The sequence below is a fragment of the Arachis hypogaea genome, chromosome 19, assembly GCF_003086295.3.
Source record: "Arachis hypogaea cultivar Tifrunner chromosome 19, arahy.Tifrunner.gnm2.J5K5, whole genome shotgun sequence".
Classification (NCBI taxonomy): Eukaryota; Viridiplantae; Streptophyta; class Magnoliopsida; order Fabales; family Fabaceae; genus Arachis; species Arachis hypogaea.
In genome coordinates, this window is record NC_092054.1 from 144,333,459 (window position 1) to 144,358,016 (window position 24,558).

Below are 24,558 nucleotides of genomic sequence, written 5' to 3' on the forward strand. Positions count from 1 at the left end.
CACCCTCAATTCATCAACATTCTCGATAGCTCTTTCCGCTGACATCATAGTTAGGACACCCAAAGAATGACTTGTTAGGGTTAGTCTCTGTTGTAGACCACTGGAGAACAGGGCGGCAACCACACCCACACCACTCTGGAACACTCGATGCTCTACTGGTTCCTCTAAAAATCTTTCTGTTTGACCGTATGAAATTCTGGCTCCCACTTGCACTCATGATCCTAAACCCAAACAGCTGCAGAACGAGGAAGAAGATGAAGAACCAGAAAAAATGAGTAGAAGAGGAAGAAGAAGTTATGACAAAAATTTTGGTTATAAAAAGAGACAAAGACCAAATTGGAGCTAATCAAATTTATTGCCATGTCATCTAACTATTACTGTATCCAGCGTGACAAGAACTGGCCACGTCACTGATGGTGTCAGTGCTTTAGTGCCAGAAATGGGGAGAAGGATTAATATGGTGCATTTTTTCGAATCTAAGGGATTAATTTAGTATAATTGAAATGTCGAGAACTAAATTCAGTGCAACTCATCAATCTCAAGGATCAAAGTGGAGCTTAACTCTCACTATCACCCCATATTAAAAATACAAAGCGCCAAAATGCAACTGCGAAAAAAAAAAAAAAAGAAATATCAGCAGCACTTTTATCGATAAGACATAAAGAGTGAGAGATAGCTGCTTCCGTTACTCACTAGTTTGTTGGGAGATGGCGGCTTCAGCTGCTTCTACGGTGGCAGCGGCGGCCACAATGGCGGCACTCACTCTTCACCGTTTCTCCAAATCAAATTCTTCCTTCCGCACACTCCCTCGCCTCACTTGCTCCCTGTCTTCTTCTTCCTCACCTCCTTTAAAATTCAACATCTCCTTCGCTCCTCCAAAGCCCAAGCCCAAGCCCAATCCAGGCCCAGAGACCGATCCCGAGGACGATGACACGGGCCCCGACCAATTCCTGGTGCCGTGGATCGTTCGAGGCGAGGATGGGAACCTCAAGCTTCAGACGCAGCCTCCGGCGCGTCTGTTGAACGCGATTGCAACCGCCGAAACTGGAAGTAAGAAGAAGACTAAGAAGAGCGAGAAGGAAGTTAAGGCTACGACGACGTCGCCGCCACAGCGGTCGAAGGCGGCCCGGAGATTCTACAATGAGAATTTTAGGGACCCTGGGACGCGCCTCAGCAAGGTTCTTGCTGCTTCTGGAGGTAATAATCTGGAAACGCCGTGTTTTCGAGGTTCCGGTACTAGTTAGTTAGTCAGTTAGCAAGTTGTTACGCGATAATTTATGCAATTAAGTTTTTGGTTCTATGCTTATATATGAAATGGAATTATCCAAACACTTTATGATTTCGTAGTTGCATCGAGAAGAAGTTGTGAGGAACTTATATTTGAAGGCAAGGTTACTGTCAATGGTTCTGTATGCAGTACTCCTCAGGTAAGTTTCTTGGTTTATTTTTTCTTGATAAATTAGGTAAGAATATAATTTTTTATGTACATTTTATCATGTAATGGTTTCGTTCGTCACGTGAAGAATTTTATCGACATTGCAGACTAGAGTTGATCCTGCAAAAGATGTTATCTACGTGAATGGGAGCCGTCTTCCTAAGAGGCTGCCTCACAAGGTGTATCTTGCCTTGAACAAGCCAAAAGGGTATTTGTTCTTTATGTTTCTCTTGGATTTATATTTAGTTTCTTCCGGTTGTGCCTCCTTATGCAACGATGCGACTGCATTTCAACAGGTACATATGCTCATCTGGGGAGAATGAGTCCAAGTCTGTTGTAAGTCTATGTGATGATTTTCTGAAGACCTGGGTATGTGCCACTCTGAGCTTCATTGATCATTTATATTTAGTACAAGTCTTGTCAGGGTGGCATTGTGATTGGCAATGGAGTTGGTTTACTTGTTTGATCTTTTACTCATACTTTGTTTTAATTCTGGTATGTTTATGGGGTTCCCATTTGGGCTTCTCATATGTGAATATCTTTGTAATTGTAAGCGCTCAATGAGCCTAGAAACACTTCCTAACACTAGACGGGGATGCGCTTTTCTCAACCTAAATTTCTTTGGACCAATAAAGTGGTGCAATCATGATTAGACAATTAGTTCTGAATTTTTACCGTATCAGCTATTCCAAAGAATTCTAGACCATCTTTGAGCTGTTGTAGTTTTTTCGTTTCATATTTCATGCTGTATCTCCTTTTTGAAGTTTATGGAAGGTCTTTTTTCCATTTCTAACGAAGTCTTCATTAACAACCATGAATATATTTATTTACAGGGTAAAAACCATCCAGGAGTACCCACACCAAGGTTATTTACTGTAGGGCGCCTTGATGTTGCTACAACTGGGTTGATTATTGTGACTAATGATGGCAAGTGATTCCCGTGAAAGTAATTTTGTTTCTTGTAAAAGTGGTTCTTGTAATAAATCAAATACAAACATGAACAGTTTCTTCCAAGGCCTTATCCAGTGTTGTTGTTTGCAGGAGATTTTGCCCAAAAACTTTCACATCCATCATCTAATTTAACAAAAGAGTGAGTTGAACGCATTTACTGGTCTTTTACTCTTTTCCTGTGGCACAAATATTCTGCTTCTATTAATGCATGGTCTCTGGGAAGAAGAAAATCTTCATTCCTATCAATTCTCCCACTTATGAATTAATTTGTTACATCAGATACATTGCAACAGTTGAGGGTTCGGTTTATAAGAGGCATTTAATTGCCATAAGTGAAGGAACAACCATTGATGACGTCCATTGTGTACCTGATAGTGTGGAACTACTTCCACGTTTGCCTGACGTGCAACGATCTCGTCTTCGCATTGTGGTAAATATTATCTAATTTGGCCTGCTATAGCTGTTCTAGTACCCAGTAGTGCTTTTGAATTGAGATTCTCTAAAGGATGGCATGGTATATCTCGTGAGTCGTGAAATAAAATATTTCAGTACATATGGTTGAAATGTTGCCTTTAATTATGTATTATGTAATGTTAATGTCATAGGCTGTATGTAGTATGCTATAAAAGCCTGAATACGTAGACTCCTTTATATAAAAATAAGTATGTCTTTTCTTGAGTTAGTCATCTGTTTCAATGTTTCAATACTTAGATGATATTGTATACAAGTTTGACTGATTTTTCTTAGAACTATGAGCAGAGTAGGGGTGAGCACGGGTAGCGGGTACCCGATTACCCACCCGAACCCGAACCAAACCAATCAAATTGGTCTGAACCGACGGGTAATCGGGTCCAACCCGAACCAAACCAATGACATTTGCTGATGATTGGTTCGGGTATCGGTTTTGGGGGCGCGGAACCCGAACCAACCCGTATACCCGATCATATATATATATATATGACTTTTTATGTGTTTTCTAACTCATAACCATAATCCTATCTCACTAATGTTTAGATTTTAATGTGTTTTGGTTTTAGCTTCTTTCAAAAATTATTCACTAGACTTTTGTATTTAACTTCTAATATTTCTATTGCACTTTTATATTTTCATTAGACAAGATTATTTACTATTAATATGTTTGGATTTTGATGAGTTTAGTTTTTAATGTATTTGGTATTTAATATGTTTGCATTATTTCTGTTGATGTTACATGTTTATTGTATTTCTTGAATTTTTAAGATAAAAATTTGCCAATTTGGCCTTTTTTATGAATTTCAAAGTCATCGGGTACCCACTACCCGAACCGAACCAATCCGCTCTTAATCGGTTTGGTTTGGTTCGGATACAAGCACAAAAAAACGCAAATCCGAACCAAACCAAACCAATTACTTTTTGATCGGTTCGGTTCTAATTTTACCTTGAACCCGAACCAAATCGACCCGTGCTCATCCCTAGAGCAGAGTGACACTTGCCTGAATTGCTACAGTATATTAGTGACAAATTCTTTTTCCTCCTCTTGGGTTTTTTTATTTCTGGATGTTCAATATTATTCTGTGTTCAGCAGTATTGTCTAAGAATATACATAGTTTTTACTAGCTTGCCATGATGTCAAATTTTTCATGTGATATAGCAGTACTGTTTTGGATTTAAGTGATAACTGGAGTTGGCATCCTTCTTGTCTCAAAATGCCCTCATTTTAGTATGTTGCATTATTTACTCTATATACTTGTGATTTGTCAGATAATGTAAAAACACATTTTTATTTGCTTCCTTGCTTCAATTCTGATTCTTGTAGGTTCACGATGGAAGGAAACATGAAGTTCGTGAACTTGTAAAGTGTGCTGGACTTGAGGTATGTGCTGCCATTAACATCCCTTTAAACCCTAAAACCTTATTATTTGGGTTATTGGCTTGTGCTCTGAACTTGTCTGTAGGTTCCAGTTTGTGGTATTTTACTATGGTTTCATAAATACCACGGTTTCATAACATGATATCTTTGCATGTCGTGCTGATGTTGGTCGCTACCAAATCCAATATTCGTCAACTATGAACTATTGATGACCTATTCCTACGTTGGTTTTCTGATTTACATTTCATATTTCAGATTTATTCATTAAAGCGAGTACGCATTGGTGGTTTCAAACTTCCATCAGATCTTGGGTAATTGTCATGCATCTACTTTCCCTTTATTAAGTCCCTTCATGTTTCATTTGGTAGTTGTCGTGGTATTCAAATACAATTAAATCTTCGATTGAATTCTCTTGTAGTTAAATGAATTTATGGTTTAATCTGTTGTATTTTCCAGTATAGGGAAGTATGTTGAGCTAAATCCAGAAAATCTGAAGGCATTGGGGTGGAAGAGTTAAAAAAGGTTGCTCTCGAACTGTTGGGTTTAAAATATTCGCCATCAGTGAGACTAAACTGCTCGGAAGCTATTATCGAAGAATTTGCCAATGCGATGGTTTTTGTTTGGTTGGGGCTGTCCGCCTGATAGCTGGTGCATTTCACATTTCGTGGGAGTTTTGAAATTAGCAGAGCAGAGTGCTTTTCTTGAGATTGACATCAAACAAAACTGATGTTGCAATCAATCATATCTGGAAGACTTGGGAAAAAGATTAGATTACTCCATAGCAGTTGTACGAGTCTTTCTTATGACTGAAGTTTGGGGGGATTGCTGGTATATTTGATTTAAAGACCTTGTTCCTGACTGGACAGTAAATGGAACTAGTTTAACTATTTAGGGTCTGTTCAAATGAGAGGGTTTGTTTTGATAACTTGGATGCTAAGTTATAAATGTATGCATGAAAGAAAAAGAGACGTTTGTTTAATTATTCTGTCATAGACTTATAGTGTCAAGCACCAGTCGAGTGTCGAATTTCTATCGATGCATTTCAGCAATTTAGATTAAATCTTTAGGCAAAAAAAAAAGGCAACATCAGGTAGTTAAAAATTAATTTCTTATAAGATTTAGTGGAAGTTCAAGTGTTCAACATCCGGGTCCTATAATAATAGCAAGAATAATCAGCTATAATGTAGTATATTTTTATTTTATTTTATTTCCCGGACAACAGTTATAAATTATAATCGTCTTCTGCCTCTCGACAAAATTTCAGTTTAACTAAAATAGGCAACACAATTATAGAAGGAATACAGGATCTTTGGCATGAAAAATAATATACACTCGATTTTCAGGTTCTTGATATTGGCCTGAAATGAAATGAATTCCCAACTCAACCGAAAAGGAAAACAGCACCCAAAAATTGACACATCACATGATCAATTAATTACATACAAATCAGAGGGAAAATGGAACCGCTATCATCGAGGGCAGAACCGTAACTATATTTAAACTAGGGGCCCACCCAGTTCTAACTTCACCAAAAACTGGACATCTACAACGGGGTTGTTCCATCACCATTGTTTTCAGAAACAACATTCAGAAATCTGTGCTGCTAGCTGCCCACCGTACGAAAACAAACTATGGAATATCAACAAATGAATGAACACACTACCACACTAAAGTGATAACAATTCAGATATTCGATCTCGACCGTCAGGAGGAATCTCCCTTCCAGGGACCTGAACCTTAAGAAGTTTGGCATACCTGCAGAAATTTAATGTTAATAGAAATTCAATGATTCGAAGAAAATGGGGATAATAAGCAGTTTTTCAATCAACTTACTGAGAAGCACTAAACAAGTGTACATGTTCCGTAATGAATGAAAGCAAGGCCTGTGTCAGAAATAGGAATAGCAAGATAAGATGACCTGCTAAAAATTAAAATCAATATGAAGCCATCGGTTCAGTTTGCTTGCCTCAAATGGCATGTTTAATAGTTCATAGTAGGTGCGGACTCGATCCAACCTCTGTTGGACTGCTTCACTATCTATGGATGGAATTGCCGCTAGCGCCTGCAAAATGACCATTATTGTCACTATGGCAGTCAAATTTCAGCGTGGGAGTTTTGTTCTTTTTAAATCCCCATGTATTTCCAATTTCATCTTTGTACCACTAATTCTGATTGATTTTATGTGTCAGTACAGCTCCAACAGACGACTTTTAATTTTTATTTTTTCCAATGTCTCTCAGAAACTTTAAGGCGAATAGTAAGAAAAAACATTAATTACCTGTTCCAATGCAATGGAATTTCGACATATCTGCTGAACTCCAAAAAGATTAATAGAATCCATATCCCCCAAAGCCTATAAATAATAAGTTTACCCTATCATTAGCAGTGAAATGAAAAAAAAAATAACACAAATGTTTAAACTGAAGATACATCCTCAAACATTAAAAAAAAAAAAAGTGGAGTGTTCCTCTACAATAAAGGTGAAAAATGTAGGAAACTATATATGCATACCTGAATAAATTTATGTGCTGCAACAAAACAAATTCCTCCAAATATGTAACTCCGTTTTGCATTTGAAACAAAAGGAGCTATTTCTTCATCTCTCTCAGTAATCTGGAGGTCCCACAAAAAAGTAAAGATAAACAGTTTGCCTAGCATAAACACATGCTACATCTTTGAATCATTAAACAGGAATACCAAGCCTCATAAAAGTTCACCATTACGTTTCAGTTACTCTCTTTTTAGGTTTCGAGGTTTGAGATTGATTATAACATTTTAGAATTTTGGATTAGCTGGTTTAGTAAGTTAGTGTTACAAGTTATTATGATATTTAGTTACTCCTGCAATGTTTTTTCTTGATCCAATCCAGATAAAACTAAGAATATTCACGAAGACAACCACATTATGCAAAGATAAAAGGAGCACCAGTGAAGTGAGCGCAATGATGAAGTCATCTGGCTCTTCAGCATCTTGGTCATCCAAGTAAGTTTTAGATCCCATATCCTGCCCAAAATTGTGATACTCAGAATAAATGGAGCAATTAACTATCAAAGTGTTATTCCTTCCACAGATATAGACAAACAATAATGCTGGTGACAAACCTGTATGTGAAATACTGTTGTTAATTGCATCTCTACACGTAAAACCTTTAGACAATCAACAGCCAATTTCCTATAATCTTGAGCAAATGATGCAAGAGTCCTTGGAGGCGCACTGTCTGAACGAGCATGATGATAGTTTCCTTCAACATGATTTGAGCTTTGAGTTGCCTGTCCAAGCCTGCAAATTGCACAAAATTTATGCACCACAAAAATACTGCCCTATGAATGAAAAGAAGGATATAATTTCTTTCATTTAGGAATCAATAAGTCGAGCCCTATAACATATTGCTTATATGGCTAAGATAATCTTATATAAACACATGGGCATTCCTCCACCTTTGTGGTGGGTTTGAAAGTGTACTTAGGTCTGCAAACTTGAGGTGTTCTAGTTAGGTCCACAATCTTGAGATGGTATCAGGTATCATCATTGATATTGGGTCACCCACACATTTGACCACACCTACAAAGTTCACACACCAGATATCCAATGCCAGGTGTTCGGGGAATGTGTGTTAAGTCCCACTATCACTTAATGATATGACTAGGATAGGCTTTCTAACCACTTAGGCATCTTTTTGGACAAAGTTCACATGGACCATGCAGAAACCGAACCAACCCAGAGTTGCACACAGGCCAGTATCACAGATCACAGACTCTTAGCAAGCAGATTTGTGCAAGTATTGCAGACCGAGTTACACACAACAGAAAATCTGGACTCTAGAGCTGCTAGCAAAAAAGCAAAGGTTTTTTACTGCTAGTTGGGCAACTGTATACCGATTTCCTGCTTTACCCAGAATGATGGTCTGGGTATAATAGGCTGCATCATGGATTCTAAAAAGATTGCAATTTTACTCAGAGCTCCACTACAATATCCGGAAAACAAAGTTGTTTCCACGTGGAATCATTGCAAGTGCCCAAACTAATATAATTATGTAATTGTTCGATCTAAATGACAATCTTAATAGTCTTGCATATATTCTTGGTTTATATGCAGTATATGCAGCAGTTAAAATTTAAAAAAACTCACCTTTCAATTGAGTCTGCAACATACTCCAACGAGTCACTAAGAGATGCTAACAAAATAAGCTTGTTTCCATCATGAATTAGGTTTTCCTGAAGCAAAACTACAACAAGGTAACTGGCAATGCATAATAACGAGAACAACTTTTAGCAAAAATGTAAAACATGAAAATCCGTTCCAAGTCGGTAAAATAAATACCAAAAATCAAGAAGGAAAAAAAATTATATCAATAAGAAAAGTAACTTATTAGCATAAACGAAGTCACAAACCTGCTTAATGGGACACAAACGCAGCAGTTGTTCACTTAGTTCTAATTCAGCCTCAATTGTTTCAGCGTCAGAGGAATTACTTTGCATGTTAGATTGATCAAGTACATTCGGTAAATATGCACTTGAGGGGTCTAGCCTCATCAATTTTTCAATATCATGCCTCCCAATAAGCATATAACTCTGCTTCTCAAGAACAGCCTGAAATACAATTTGACTTAAGTATTAGAAAATAGTACATCAGAATGCCACTATGGAAAAACTAACATTTATAGATTTGTTAAGGAGCTCTCTTCTAACTCTGTAAGTGGTAAGGAGCATGCACATATAAAGCTCCACAACTAACAATCTCAAGACCAACTCAAATTCAAGAGTTGAAACCATTAGTGTAACTGTGTAAGCACTAAATGGTTTTAATCTCCCATGACATCCACTCACAAAAACATCCCTTCCGATCATTAAAGGGTATATTTGTACTGATAGTAAATGAATTATAGTGAGCAAACTTGTGACCACTGACCAATAGGCCATAACTGTCTTTTGATTCTCAGTACTGTTCAGCCAATAGGTCATAACTGTCTTTTGATCCCCTAAAACTTATGCTTTGTTCCCGTTTCTGTATAAATTCTACTTGAATGATGTATTTCCTAAGTGGTATATTTCTCTTTCACTTTGCTGAAAGTTTGTCCCAAAGGAGGGATAAAAGTACCTCCATGTATGAAGCCCGGCATCTTTCATAAGTCCTCTCCAGAAAAGTTTCCACATACTTCACAAGATCACTAGCAAATTTGGGCATTGCTTGTGCCCAGCCAAGCACCTGCAGCAAATTAGATCCAGTAAATTAAAAGGGAGCATATCTGCATTCTCAAACTACAGATGAAATTAAATATCAAGGATAGTCATCAAATAATGTTCAAGCTAGCCAACTGGGATTAGCCTAAATGGGGTAGATGATTAGGATAGAGTTCCCCCTTCCCTTGTACCCTGGGTTTAAAACCCCCTTTCTTTGTACTCTAAAAAATAAAATAATAATGTTCAAGCTCCAAATCCCATTTGTCCTATCTTGTCATACTCATAACATCATCTGATGTTATTTGACAGGAAAAAAGTAGAAATTAAAACCTTTCTTACCATATTAAGAATATTTAGTCAAAACTTACCTCCTTTGTTAAGTGATCTATAGCCAATAGTCCTTGTAATACAGGTCGACCCTTCTCAATTGATGGTGTATAAGCAGCCAAATGTGCCCTTGGACGAAAAGCAGCTGGACCTAAAAATATAAACCTTAGATCAAATACTAAAACAAGCTTATAATAAGGGCCTCTTAGGACTATAACTAATCCATGAACCAATCAACATTCATATTCCATCTTTAATATAGAAAGCATGTCAAAAGTGTACAGTGCACCACAGGCCTCAACAAGATACGCTATCATAACATGCTTTAGGCAACTTCTTCAGCTTCTTTTAAATTTTATATTGTAAGTTTTGCTATTCAAACATCAAATACACAGCAAGTATGTGGCAGACATTTGCAACTTGAAGGATAAGAGAACTTTTTTGGGTAAAATAACATTTTTTCCCCTGATAAAAGAAGAGTATCATTAAGACGTAGAGAAGAATCAAATAAGATGACAGGATGCTAAGAGATCCTCCCTGCAAAAAAACAAAGAAAAAGAAAAAGAAAACACTGTTGATGAAGTGTAACTGTTCAACGGGAGAACAGAACCACCTAAACTTAACCCTCCTAAGAAGGGAGTTTGAACGCTAGATTACCAACCACTCTAATATAGTTGCATGCTTCTTTTGTTTTTGAATCTTTTAGACTGAGCTAAACATAAAGTATACTCTTACTAACAATCAAGTCCTGAGAACCTGATACCCAGAACATTAGTTGGTAACTTTGAAATTGTTCAAGTCTGTCCTTTAGTTAGTAAATCCCAACTTGATTAAACTATATCACAGAATTTCCACGGCTACCAAATAACCTTTTTAATGTATAATTGACATATGACAATTCAGATGTTTCAACATAAAAGTCATGATACACACAAATAAAAAAAAATCCACTGGGCCAGCAGGGGTTCTAAAATAAGAGCTTTAGAAAGAAACAGGCAGAATGGTTTAAAAGACTTGCTTGAAATGGCCTGCTGTACTCCTTTTCGGTAGTCTACAAACATGGTGGGTAAAAAGTGGTCCTTCACGAAGTTCTCCACAAAAGCTAGTAACCCATCATTCCTGAAATTCACAAAGATGACAGCATCACAGACTAATTCATTATGAAAGCAACAACTTTTGAGCTTGGAAATACATTTTGGAATTTGCTAGGAACCAGTAGCCAATAAGACAGTAGAAATAACCAGAATTCAAATCTAAATGGATATTTAGTATAGAAATGCAATTGTAAACCCCATACCCACCCCCAACCCACAAAACCCCCGAAACAATTCTCTTAAACCTTTCAAAAGGGGCAATTCAACAACCTGGGCCTTTTGCTACCTTTTCTTCCAAAATACCTTCAGGGAGGTAAATTGCATTTTCCCCTATTTAATATGCTCTAATGCCTCTGAAGATTTCTATTGGATCACAAAATTTAAGCAAAGGAAAGGAAGAGAGAGATGCTAATGATGCGTTGAACATGTAACTAGCAGATGCAATTCAATACCCTAACGAAATACCTCTGTTTATGCTGAGGCCTATACTTTCTCTGCTTTAACAAATAACAATTCAAAAGTTCTACAAAATCATTAAGAGAAGATTTGTGACTTTTTTAAAAGTAATGTTTCATGATGAGTTTACAACAATAGAGAGGATATTTCAAGAGACCTCTCAACTCTCTCAAGACTCACAATTACTCAAATGACTATACCCCCTTGCATCTACTAAACATGTAACAGATCAATTACAACTAACTACTCTTAGCTAACTCTTTCAAATGGTAACTAACTCATATAGTAGTGGGACCTAATAGTCTTATCAACCACATTGTTGGTTCCTGTTCTTCATAGACACAAGGCTTAATTGTTGATTGTAACTCTGTATGCACGGATCTGGTCGCGAGCAAGAATAGACAGTTGCAACCAACTAGAAATCATATTATTGCTATTTTATATCAAACCGTAATAGAGAGATTGTCACTTAATTATGTTCACTATACATAATGGTAAAATGAACAATATAATGGATATATAGTTTGAAAAATTAATATACCAAACTGGCTCTGTGACAATGATGCACGCGGCCACAGCCAGAGAGAGACAGGAAAGCAGACAGAGATGTATAGTGGGAATGACTGTTATATGATGAGAGGCAGTTACACCAGAGAAATTTGGGAGATGAGATAGCTTGCTGAGCAAGCTAGAGTTACAATATTCAAACTACTCCAAGGAAGTTACTGTTGGTTTTAACAGCTGGCAAAGATCAAGCACTCTACTGTGTTCCCATTGAACTAGGCATATACTCTTTATAGTTCAGAAAACCAGCCTTGTCTGGCTAGTTTAACAGAAAAGCTGAAAACCAGACCACACAATAGATTGTCTAACATAACGTTTTTGCCTTGTATCCACTCTCTTTAACACTTAAAAATCTTTTTTACAAATGATTTCACTCAAAATTTATGTTGAGAAAGGGCCAATTATTCTGCTCTCAGAAAAAAAAAAAATTAAGCAGAGCATTATGTGCTCAACATTTGAGCACCAACTATCCACTCAAAACCTAACAATGTTCCACAATACTGATTTAGAACAAAGTAAAATGAATAAGCACATTGCCATTCATTACGGCATGTAAAAAGAAATAATAATCACACTTAATTTGAAGGGAAAAAGAAGAAGGGGGGGGGGGGGAGGGGGGGAGAGATAAGAAAGAGGCATAGACAGTGGTTTCTGAGACAAATATATGACAAGAAACAGTGAGATGGTTCTGAGCTCACCCAAGTTGGGAATACTTTGTTGGCAACATAGAAGCAACTTTATCTGTGAACTGCATAAAGAATCAGGTCAGGAAAGCCATAAAGCCAGTTTACATGGGGCAGGAGAAAGATGGGGCAGGAGAAAGTGTGGTAATCCAGTACACAACACCTGATGCACAGGTCGGTATATGGCAGCTGCCAAATATATGCCTTCTTCAGGCAAAACTGCTGCAGAACCATAACCCTCTTGCAGCACATTGGGACCCTTCCTACTCCATCCCTGGCGAATAAGATCAGCTCCTGAATATTAATGTAACCAAACATAAATATTGGAAAGGAGAAAGCATAAACAAGCAAATGATAAAGAGGGAAAAAAATAACAACACTGGTATAAACTATCTTCAGAAGAAAGACAATGACTCATCATTAGAGCACAAACTGCAAGTGGAGTAAAAAATAAATGATATTACAAAATCTTCTATAAATGGTATATAAATAAAAAGTTATCACAGATGTGGTTCTGGTTTCAAGCATACTAATAAGAGAGTTTCTTAATTAACTGACAAAGGAACAATCTGGATTTGTTGAAAAGGCGAAAGAGGGAAAATGTTCCTATTATAAGCACTTGTCATTTCATATACTGTGCTTAATGCATAGACAGATTACAGTGGAACCAAGGTGTTAAGATCCAACATAGATTGATCTGAAGTGTTCAAAAGATGTTAATAGTGGGACCAAGGAGTTATCCAAATCCGTAGTCTCTGAGAAGTTTGCGAGGATAGAGTCTGTGCAAGTATCAGTTTAGCAAAGCTAAAAATATTGGACATGCATAAATGACTAATCCAACTAAACATATTCTTTTGAGAAGCCATTGCTACACTTCAGTATGCAATCCAAATCTCATAACATATCTTACTAGCAATGTAAACCTACGGCAGCAAAATTCCTTAACTTGTTATTACAAAGTATACTTTACTCCTCTAATAGAATTCAGCATACCCTGGTTAGGAACAGATATTGTAGCATCTGTAAAGCGAAAAGCAAAAGTAAGACCATCTTCTGATTTATCCCTGCAATCATTAAGAGATAGTAATCATTAACAGCACAACTTTAGCATCAGAATGCAAATATTATTGCAGCAGATTACATTCACTCTCTCTAATGCTAAAGGCGCACATGTGATGCCCAAGACTTCCCACATTTGGGAAGGATCAAATTCCTTCTTCTCTCAAATCGTTTCTTTGTCAACAGAAGCTAAATGTAGATTGATTTATAAGATAGAAAGCACACAAAAGATAACTTATTATTTGGGCCGCGAGACACAAATTGATTCAAATTGCATCATATAGCATTCTGTGCTTGCCAATGTAATAACCACCCACAAAATATAACCAGGGCGAGACAGCCCAATGATGGATTGTTTTTCACCAGAAGGCTCTACTTATCTATCTAATATCATTCTTAAAAGAAACAACAATTACACTATTAACTACTATTTACCAACAAGCATAGCTTATTTGAGTAAAAAACCATATAATCCTAAATTAGAACATTAACAGTGGATCCAAATGGAATAATTCTTATGTCAGCTTCTTAATGGATTTTTATTCTTAGCTTTTGGAATTTGATGAAGCAAAAGGACCCCTACACAATATTTAAATTATTAACAGCTTCAAATAGAGGAGATATTAACACATAAAAAAAGATTGAGCAGTTATTATCGATTAAAATAGCAATAGAAATTAAGGCACTTGCCTCTTGTCTTTTGAGGGGGCTTTACTTGCAAGTCTAGCTGTTTGTACAGCAGCATCAGCAGAAGCAGCTTCAGGAGTGGCCCGCAGAATTTCACATATAAGTTGTTGGCATTCACTCTGTAAAAAAAGTGAAGAACTATAGTCGAAGGCAACAATAAAAAGGACTACATCCAACATGCACATTCAAGAATAATTTAGGATACTTTATGTTCATAAGACAGGTTAGTTCCATACAGTTTCCTTGAATTGGAGCATAAATTAAGGTGTTTGACAGCATGTTATATCACTCTCACTACGGTCAACAGCAAAACCATCCTTAATGAGGGAAAAGCAAAAGAGTGTGAGAGGAAGAGAAAGTGGGGGGAAAATGTTACACCAAATCCCCACAAGCATGTAACATTTCTTAGTGGTATCTTGACAACGACAAACATGTATGTTGATCCACATATCTATGATAACTTAGCAAGTACAGAGAAATTAGAAGTGTACTAAATTCTATTAGCAGCAACATATCTGTAAACATTTCCTCATTTTTTTTAAATCAAATATCTAGCAGTTAAATGCCCATGCATATAGACTACCTGTAACACAGTCAGGGAGAAACCTATACTGTAACCTCCAGTGACCTGAGATGCTTCAGACTCAGGGTTCCAATTTACATCAACTGACATTGATTTTGGAGTGTTGATTTCAACATGATGACTGGCTTTAGCTTCCAAAAGCTCCCCAACAATAACATGGTTCTCTGAAGAGTCACATATGAGAATACAAATTTGCTTTCGAACACAACCTAGAAAAGAGAATGCGTGAAATACTTGTGTCTCACCAAATATTCGAACAACAGCATCCAAAATTGAATCAAGAAGCTCCTTTGCAGCAACCTGAGCTTTCCCGCCAGGAACCATAAGAGGTGATACAGGGCTCACAGCCAAGAGAGTCCCATTGACAAATATTCCATTCTTTCGCTTCTTTTTTGGCATCTGATAGCTTTCTAGTTGACCTTTTATAAAGTGTAGGCCTCCTGTGCCAACTCGGGAGTCTTGACTAGATGCAGATGAATTCAAAAGCTCTGCATGAGCTTTTATCTTGGACATAATAACTTCATGAATTGTTGGTCGCAATCTTTGGCTGACATGATAAAATAGGTCAAGGTTATACACCATATTACCCAGCAATAATAATAATAACAACAACAACAACAATACAGATCCAGCTAAAGGGTCCTAAGGGAAGTGGTTAAGAGTGTGAAGAAGAAAGAATTGGTTTTTCCAATGCGTTAAATGTATAAAAAAACTTAAAACATTAACATTTAATTTGCATTTGTATCAAAATTTTTCCATCTGCAGTATCCTTAACAAGTGAAAGGCACTAGTTTGCGAGACCCTAATAATGATACAATGAAGTAAGACACTCGCATTTTCTACCCTTACCCCCCCCCCCCCCCAAAAAAAATAAAAAAATAAAAAAATCCACAAAATATTATAGTAGTAGAAAAGAAGGGGAAAATATTAAAATTCACATCCTGATTCGTTTCAGTGGCATGTTATGACAATAACATTCAAATTTTTCAATAGTCGCTAATTAACTGGTCGAAGAAGCTTTCCTTGAAGGAGGATTAACTTTAGGATGCATAAAGTTTTACAAGATTTCTCTGTTTTTATTGCTGCTTTAAAAATGCCTAGAATGCTAGGTTTCACCTTAAGTAACAGACTACCAGCTGTTAAGTAACATGATATCTGAAGTGTGATTATTCATATGTTCTCAACATGCCTTAGGCCATGTGCCTTACACAATCTAGATGTCTGCCTAATTCTATCCCATTACAACATCTTTCCTGAAAAGCTATAAAGGTGCGTAAATTTGTTCCAGCCCAAATGCCCTTTAGTTAATGTTTAATTGTTTCTTTCTTACTCTCAATACCTTGTTACATATCCTTCAATAAGAATTGTTCTTGTTTCTTTTAGATAAATAAAAAACTTACTGAGACAAATAGAATCAATTAACAAAAAGAAAACATATTAACAAGAACAAACCCAGAGGGATAAAAAAAGGTGTCGCATATAGTTGCTACAAAGATTTTCCCTCCTGCTTTCTCATAAGCCCAACAAAACTTGCCAAGAGGAAGTGATCTAAGGATGGCCGTCACCCACCAAAGATATCAGAGTTATTCCACAAAAAGCAATAAGAATAAAATGTTATGTAGATAACAAACCATATCACAGCACCAGCTGCTGCAACTTTGCCAAGCATACAAAGGCACTCAACCAGGGTTTGAAGATACTTGACATGAAGTGGAGCATCACTCTTTCTGATTGTTTCCTATGCACAAGAAAGTCAAAAGTTTAGCTCCAAAGATTACAGATCACCACTAAATCAAGAAGGATTATAGTCAATGAAAATAAGTGGTTCATACAAGAAATTCATCGGGGGTTGAATTGGAAAGCCATGTTGGCATTTCATGTAGAGCAATTGTAGCATCCTTTGGTACATCACTACCATTGGACTCCAAAGTGCCTTCCCCATCATGGCCATCAAAACTGAAATGCAAATTGTATATACAAGTAAAGCAAACATTCATGTGTATAAAACAAATGCAAAGACCACCATATAAGGACTCCAAAATCAAATGGTCTCCTCTCAAAAAGAACATAAAATTTGTTTTTAAAAAATTAATTAAAAAAAAAAAAAGAAAGAAAGAAGAATCAGGAATACATCAGCCAAGCCAGAATCAGCATCACAAAAGATTATAACCCTAACACAAGAAAACAAAAAGGAAAAAAAGATGATTATGATGATGAAGAAGAAGAAAGTAGACAGAATATCATGCATGCAAATATGAAAATAAAGTTGTCAATCATTACATTGGAGGAATCTTATAAAGAAAGAAAGAAAAAGTTTATTGAGATTTTAAAAGATGAAGCATGCAAAAACTAGGACAAGTAATCATCTCTAAAAGCATGGTAATAAACAAGAGTAAAATCTATCATTGAAGTAGACCCTTCCAAACTTTTAACATATTCAGTAAAACAATACCTCTAAACAGACCATGTGCTTTGAAACAAAAGGGCAAACCCCTAAAGATGTCACAAAAAAGGTTTAACAAAATAGAGTTTGGACCGAAGACTAGTTCCCACCACAATATAGCAATTACTTAATTAATGTTATTGTAGCCATCAGTGAAAACAATACATTATAACTCAGCAACATTCTAGTACATCAAAATCAATGAAGTCAAAGCAGGAACGAGCTGAAAAGTAATGTAACTGTCTTGTAAAAATTGCTAAGAACTAAACTTCTACATAACAATTTTTAGCAAGCACATCAAACTAACACATTCATATCATATACTGAAGAAACCAGTTTCCTTAGTTATTCACAAGAGAACTCGAAAACCTTTTCAATTCTTGACTAACATAAGACAAAGCAATTTCCCAGAACTAATTAGTCTACCTACTGCAAAGGCAATCAGGTCCTAATCATCAAGAATGAAATGAACAATAAGGAACTGTATGAAGTGTCGACAAGAATTCATTAACATAGTTTATACAGTACAGAACAAGAAGGAAGATAGAGATAGTGATCCATTTGGCCAGTATTACCCCCCATCCACAGATCCGGGCTTATACGATCCATCAACCTGGAGAGCAGTCTGAGTGTCACCTTTCAGTAACCTTGTTCTTCGAGATAGCGGTTGTGAATTATGTGCAGTGAGTGCAACGGCTGTGGTGGTTGGTACTTCATCGTCATTTTCTAGCATAGTTGAGCCAGCAGCACTGCAGAAAGAGCAGTTCAAACATAACTTCATAAGTTGAATAAATCACGCAACTTAAAACATAAGAATGAGGACAGATTACATGTGTTGTAAATTCCATAAATAACCTCCATGAAATCCAAATGTTTCCAAACAAATATACATGGAAACAGTTGAAAAAATAGTAGTAAAAGGGAAAACAAAGCATTGGAAGTATATATGCACAAAATAGAACAACTAAAAAAGCATTTCAGAAGTATAAACCCCAATAACTTAGCATGATGTTCAAAGTTACAGATCATAATGGGGAAAAAAAAAGAAATTATACCTATATTCGCCCTTGTTGTATAGATGTGCATGCAAATCCTCCAAGATCTTATAAAAGAGGGCTCCACGTAACTTTGTTAATTCTGAGCGGACATCTTGAAGTGCACCAACCTGGGCCACATGTGTGTCAAATAATAAAATAATTATGACCAAAAAAATGAAGAAACTATAAATAATGATTGAGAAACTGCAAAGATATGAGCCATGAGGGCCATGAGAAAATAAAAAAGGGAAGGCAACAGGAAGGTTGACCTTTTTTTTTCAGATGTCCAGTTTTGGTTCTTATACCATTCTAGTTTTCTACTCAAGCCAAAGTTAACATAAATCTTAAACAGCAGCTGCCAAGCTTTGTTATGCTAGATGGGGTAAGCTACATGGATTTAGTTACACACTCTTGATAAGACATTATGCATAGGTTTGATGATATGCTTGAAAATAATGAACTTCAATAGAGCTATACCTATTAAGCATTTGAAGTTAGAAGTAAAATATTTAAAATTAAATAATTAAAAAAAATCAACCAGCAATAATCTCAATGAAATGTAGAATAATGATATAACCAACTAAATGATTGGCATTTTCAGAGGCATCCCTTTGCCTTTCCATATAATAGAGGATAGAATAACAATAATAGCTCTCTATGACGCACAGGACTTTCTCATATTCTTAGTCTTCTTGAGGCAATATTAACATCTAACAAGCAGACAGATGCAACAGCTTTGTTGTATTTGTTTAGCCACATCTGTTCTTTGTTTCTTTATAGATTTTCTGATATGATGGATATCATATCACCTGCTTTTAGTATGTTTGCCCTTTTATCTGTACAAATCACTTTCTCCTTTTAACTAAAATACCAAGTGAAGTGCAAAACCAAGGTGGGGAACTAATAATGAAAAATAGCAGGTTCCTACTCAAAATAAGATGAAAATAGGATAAAATGTGAGTGAGTTGAAATCTTACAGTTTGGAGACCTTCTCTCTCAAGCATCAGCATAGACTGCACTTGCAATTGAACTGCAGCATAAAATTGCTTCTCAGCAATGAGCTCCTCTATACGTGCTGGAACCTGCACCTTAGATCTTCAGACTCAAAATCCTCCATGAAAGATAGAGAAGTTTAAACAGATAACAGAAAAGGAAGCAATTAAAACAAAAAGTTTAACAGAAATCAGGAAGCATGCACAAATGTATACATGCAAGCAGAAAATGCAACCTTGAGATGCATTTCCTCTAGAACCTGAGAAAGACATTATATGAACTGGATTTAGGGGGTCAGTCATCCTAAAATTGGGGGTCCCTTCTTGTCGTAAATATTCAGTTGTAGCATACCATATCTCATTGGATTGGCGGGTGAGTAGAATCCATAAAAAATACTTGTAAAAAAAAGTGATCCATTGAGTCATACTAAGTATGTTTGAATTCTATTGATTATAAACTATCTTTATAACAATATAAGAAAAAAAAATCCCAACATAAATTCTTGGTGCTTCAATACTGGAGAATTCTAGTCTAGAAGCTCCTTGATGCAGCAATAGACCATGGTTGATCAAATATCTATAGTAGTGTGTTGGTATCATTATGCTAAGAATGAAAATCCATAATAGCATTGATTCACAAGAAGATAATTGTTAGCATTAGCCTAATTTCATCGCCATTCCAATAACAGGGAGCTTTCACGAGTTATAATGTCTCTATATAAGTCTCGTTCTATAGCTTCAATGAATTTTGAGGTCATTATGTGCTTCACAGCTAAAACTACTACAAAAGTTCTACACATGTACAGATGTAGCACACTGGATATGAAACTGCAAATGCAATTTTGCATACTGTTTATTCTAGCCCAAACTGTTAAGTGGCAAAAAGTGACTCCGAGTCATAGCAAATATAATTAGACTATTAGAGGAATCTAGCGTAAGTTCTGACACGATACTGTCTTTTAATCAGCAACGAACAAAGCAATGCAATTGAATCAAGAAATAAAAAACAGTAAACACTTGGGAAATAAAGGATTGACCTTAGCAATGCCTTCAATTTGATCCAATAAGGAGATTATGTGTCGCAACGTAACTGAGCGATACCATAATTGATGCAATTGTTTATTGCGCGCACTAAGGTGCTTCTTTGCCTCTGCCAAATCTACCTTTAAGACAGAGATACTCTCAGTGGAATCACTGAAAAGCTTCAAGATCTGAAGATAAACAAGATATTTGTTAAATGGAAAATCATAATGAAAGGCCAATCCTAATTCAGCTACTCTATGTAAACAAGAGGGAAGTGGCAAACTCTTAAGAATTCTTCAAAGTAACAACTGCCAAAACTACAATAGAAAGTTTATAGCACAATAAATTGAACAACAATAACAACAACGAAAACAATAATAACCATCAACCATTTTCCCATTAAGTGGGATGCAAAGTAAATGGGAAATTTAAGGAACTATAATCTGAAGGTGGACCTCCATTAACACCCACAATCAAACTCCCTGAAGTTTCAGTTGTGAAGTACTGGCAGTTTGAACCAATTGTTCCCGGGTCAACATAACAATTTTAAAAAGAACCCATGAGAATGAAATATTAAGAAACCTGGGAATAGTTTTGGATAGCTTTGTTGAAGCCACTATGATAGGTTTGTACTACTTCATCCACAACCTCCTCAACAACATCACTTTGCTCCTTCAACAATTGTGCAGCAGCATCACGATCTTTTGACGTCAAAATGTGAACAACATGAGGTAGTGAATCAAAACGAGCAACAGTCCAACTCTCATCTATTTTAGCGAGTTCACGTCTCAAATACTGCATTTCAGTAGAGCAGAAAGACTCAAATTATCACAAATTAGAGAGATTAACACACGACAAAGAGCAATAGAAAACTAGATATATCAATGAAGGTTTTGGAGCAAACAATCTACAGTTCAAATTATAAGCTAGAAGTAAAAGATAATTTTGGTATAAAATAGCAATGAATCCCTCATGTGATGCATACAACTTTGGTTAATATAACATGCATAGTGGTAAAAGAAGGCCATTTAATAAAAGTAATCCTATCTGTTGAGCAAAGCTAAGTTGGTTTGAAAAGACCATGAAGAGGTGAGGACTTTGAGAGCCAATCTGAAGCATTAAACGGGAAAAGTGTCAACATCTGGTGGTTTTTCTGCTGCTTTATTTTAAAGCAGCAGAGACTTATGATATTATTATACAGGCATATCCTAAACTTGCATCATATATAGCATTTAGTGTCAAAACCAGTACATCTTAGAGTAGATGTTTAGAACCTCTTAACTACAAGTACAAACTTTCAAGGTTCGTGATTTTTATAGAGGGGTTTCCTCTCAGAGATGCAGACAGATTGCAAAGCCTGGCCTGTTGATGTATTTTTTTTTTTTTGTCTATCTTAACCTTCCATAAATTGAGGATTTCTGGTCCTCCATGCCTTTTGTAATATCCTTCTGTCCTTGTTTAAGAAAAAGGAAAAAGAAAAAGAAATCAATTTTAAGTTATAATGAGAACAGTTTGCAGTTACAACAGCCTTTTGGCACCAAATGGGGTCAAATATGGGCCTACTTCAGACTAATGTACTCTGTTGGAACCAAGGATGAAATAGACTGAGGATATAATTATAACATTGGACAGAAGTTGTTCTCCCACCCTTGTAAGGCATGAGCCTTATTCTGGAACATAAACCTAGGTTACTGCACCAAAGTGCTCAAAGTTTCCCCATTTCTATTCCAGTAATCTACAAGCACTAGCAGTGAGGCCAAAAGTCCTTAGAATATAAATCAATTGCAGAGAATCCCTCTGAAAAGCAGTGATTAATCATTTTGAATACAAATCTAGAAAGTAACAAAGGAAAGCTTACAGCTTTGTCTTCAGGCAAAGGCAAGTCATCAAAAAGTCCCATATTGTGCTTTCAATGTATCCACACACCATAGAAGAGATAAGATTACCTTGTACTAACAAACCCACAGTTCTAACTGCAATGGATGAATACAAGTAATGAACACTCAAACTAATTGGATGTGATAAACATGAATAATGTGAATAATCCAATTTCACCTAAAATAATGAAAAGAATCTGCTTCAATGGGTGCACTAGGCTTCAGGAAATGAAACTTAGTGCAAACCACAAAATTTGGAACCAAAAAAAGAAGGGGGGAAAAGTAAAAAGGAAAATAAGGAAGAAGATCAAATGAAGATATAATAGCTATCATAAACTACTTCTGCAAAAGGCTTTTCTGAAGCAAAGCACATGGTTTTAAAATCCAACAAGAGATAGTGTTTCAACGTAAATAAAACCGATATTCTACTCACTCATAATAAAATGAAGCTGAAAAAAGATTTGTAAAGAAGTAACCAATTATATTGTTTCTGTAATAAGTTAGACCAACAATAAGTTCAGTTTTACCAAAAAAAATCATTTCGGAATATTATCCCCTAATCAACCTCAAAACTCCCAAAAATAATTAAATACTAGTTCAGAACATAGAACAGCGAAGTCTAAGCAGCAAAGCAAACCAAACTTCTTGCTTACGTACACTTATTCCTAATGATTTCCAGATGACAATACCTCCAAATCCAGCTCAAGTAGCTACTAAAACGAGAGTTATTATTTGAACTTCAAATAACCTGACATCAGCAAAACAAAACAATAAGAAAAGAAATATATAAATAAATAAAACAGCAGATGATTTTGAATTCAACAACAGAAAAATACGGTTCTAAGTTTGGCACTGAACCTTTCCCCTATGTCCCCCCTATGTCAGGAAATACCACAATCATCAACCACCAAACCTTTCCCCACTAGGAGGAGGCCCTGGAGCAAGCTCCGTGGATTGTTTGACACAAAGCATAAGCACAATTTTCTTGGTCATTCGGCAAAAGAGAAACTACACTTATTTCCAATGTAATATCCAAAAAATTCTAACAATTAAGTAGTGATCAGAAACAACCACGAGAAGGGATCAACAATCTATGACTGAATTTAATTTTTGTAAATCTTAAAGCACCTAACAATCAAAGCATAATTAAATATCATTTCTACCGCTGTTTATTACTATACGGTAACTAAACACACACACACACACCCCAAAATCTCCATGTTACTACCGCTAAATAGAACCAGATCCTTGATTTCCTCTCACAGGCGAAGTTCACTAGAACTCTTCAGCAATTTCACTCATACAGAAGCAAAAAAATCTATAAAACTCCATCGAATTCCTCTCTCCACACATATCCTTCCACTTCCTCCCTGTTACAGTTCCTTCATCACTTAGCTAAGCAACAAAAAGGAGTTTATGAGAATTCAAAAAGCTGAATACTCCGTCGAGAACTTACAGTAAACGAAATTCGAAATACGCATTCTGTAATCAGAGATCTCGGGGAACTACAAAGGATTCAAATCGAGATTCATTGTGTGCGCACTAAATTCAGCAGAGAGAGAGAGAGGCGGGGGAGAACCTGGAGGGAAATGGCGGCGAATCGACGGAGGAAGGAAGAGGAAGCGCGTGAAATGGACGAAGGGGGAAGAGAAAGTGATGAAGAAGTCACCGAGCGTTCGGAAAGATGGATTTGACTGGTAATAACAAAAGAGAAAAGGCGAACACGCGCGCGCGTTAGAGCGTAGTCGTTGTTGTTTTAGTGAGGAGGACGGGAAAGAGAGAATGATCCTGAAAGATGTGAAACGCGTGACGTGATGCTTCTACCTGTTTTTATCTAAAGTTTATTAACACATTTTTATTTGAATTGAATTTTGCTTACACTTAATGTAGTGTTTATTTGGACGCCGATAAATTAATTAAAAAAAATTATTTTTTTTAGTGTATTTAAAAAAATTTTAATAGTAAAAATAAAAATATTAAAAAAATAAAAAAAACATATTTTTTTTAAAAATTATAATTTATATTTTTTTAAAAAGATTTTTTTTAAATATTTTTATATAATAAATAAAAAAATATTTTTATCTTATTTTATTCAAATATAATTGACAGATAAAAAGATCTTTTATATGAGATATCTAAGTATAAAATTACTTTTATTTTTATAAAAAGATTTTTTTTAAAAATATTATTTAAAAAAGATCTTTTTCGAGAATGACGCCCAAATAAGCTCATAATCTTGTTTTATAAAAGGGTCAATCTATGGTACAGATTCAAATTGATACATATTTACAGATTTTCTGACTGAATGAATGTGAGAT

At 35.9% G+C, this 24,558-nt stretch overlaps 2 protein-coding genes across 12 annotated transcripts; one reads left to right on the forward strand and one right to left on the reverse strand.

Moving 5' to 3' along the window:
- Window positions 1-603: 603 nt before the first annotated feature.
- On the forward strand, window positions 604-5,214 carry LOC112776137 (putative ribosomal large subunit pseudouridine synthase SVR1, chloroplastic). Its single transcript, XM_025820168.3, has 10 exons — window positions 604-1,197; window positions 1,348-1,427; window positions 1,543-1,643; window positions 1,732-1,804; window positions 2,269-2,362; window positions 2,477-2,525; window positions 2,666-2,816; window positions 4,182-4,238; window positions 4,491-4,546; window positions 4,692-5,214. The coding sequence occupies exons 1-10, from the start codon at window positions 708-710 to the stop codon at window positions 4,750-4,752; spliced, it is 1,212 nt and encodes a 403-aa protein (XP_025675953.1). The 5' UTR covers window positions 604-707; the 3' UTR covers window positions 4,753-5,214.
- Window positions 5,215-5,404: 190 nt separating this feature from the next.
- On the reverse strand, window positions 5,405-24,069 carry LOC112776136 (exocyst complex component SEC8). 11 transcript variants are annotated; one of them, XM_072228704.1, is made up of 30 exons: window positions 23,820-23,971; window positions 23,697-23,745; window positions 23,469-23,610; window positions 22,898-22,988; window positions 22,222-22,336; window positions 20,946-21,158; window positions 20,378-20,551; window positions 19,326-19,430; window positions 18,367-18,476; window positions 17,887-18,060; window positions 16,701-16,824; window positions 16,500-16,606; window positions 15,114-15,415; window positions 14,869-15,032; window positions 14,289-14,404; window positions 13,533-13,603; window positions 12,703-12,833; window positions 12,555-12,604; window positions 10,761-10,861; window positions 9,784-9,893; window positions 9,333-9,440; window positions 8,627-8,824; window positions 8,364-8,449; window positions 7,337-7,514; window positions 7,161-7,238; window positions 6,747-6,848; window positions 6,514-6,588; window positions 6,202-6,297; window positions 6,069-6,118; window positions 5,405-5,990 (listed from the first exon to the last, which is right to left on the reverse strand). In XM_072228704.1, the coding sequence occupies exons 5-30, from the start codon at window positions 22,261-22,263 to the stop codon at window positions 5,903-5,905; spliced, it is 3,153 nt and encodes a 1,050-aa protein (XP_072084805.1). In that variant the 5' UTR covers window positions 22,264-22,336; window positions 22,898-22,988; window positions 23,469-23,610; window positions 23,697-23,745; window positions 23,820-23,971; the 3' UTR covers window positions 5,405-5,902. The 11 variants fall into 11 exon arrangements, with proteins under 11 accessions (XP_072084805.1, XP_072084804.1, XP_072084807.1 ...); XM_072228703.1 differs by having other exon boundaries at window positions 23,099-23,610; XM_072228706.1 differs by lacking the exon at window positions 23,469-23,610 and having other exon boundaries at window positions 22,930-22,988; window positions 23,820-24,044.
- Between the last annotated feature and the right edge of the window lie 489 nt (window positions 24,070-24,558).

What these genes read in the sequence shown, in the direction of transcription:
- LOC112776137 (XM_025820168.3), top strand. Translation starts at nt 708, where the DNA reads ATGGCGGCTTCAGCTGCTTCTACGGTGGCAGCGGCGGCCACAATGGCG. An exon ending in TCATCTAATTTAACAAAAGA is followed by an intron (nt 2,526 to 2,665) that starts GTGAGTTGAACG and finishes TTGTTACATCAG; the next exon opens with ATACATTGCAACAGTTGAGG. An exon ending in TAAAGTGTGCTGGACTTGAG is followed by an intron (nt 4,239 to 4,490) that starts GTATGTGCTGCC and finishes TTCATATTTCAG; the next exon opens with ATTTATTCATTAAAGCGAGT.
- LOC112776136 (XM_025820161.3), bottom strand. Translation starts at nt 22,263, where the DNA reads ATGGGACTTTTTGATGACTTGCCTTTGCCTGAAGACAAAGCT. An exon ending in GCCGGGCTTCATACATGGAG is followed by an intron (nt 8,825 to 9,332) that starts GTACTTTTATCC and finishes ATTGTATTTCAG; the next exon opens with GCTGTTCTTGAGAAGCAGAG. An exon ending in ATTCCATTGCATTGGAACAG is followed by an intron (nt 6,298 to 6,513) that starts GTAATTAATGTT and finishes GTCATTTTGCAG; the next exon opens with GCGCTAGCGGCAATTCCATC.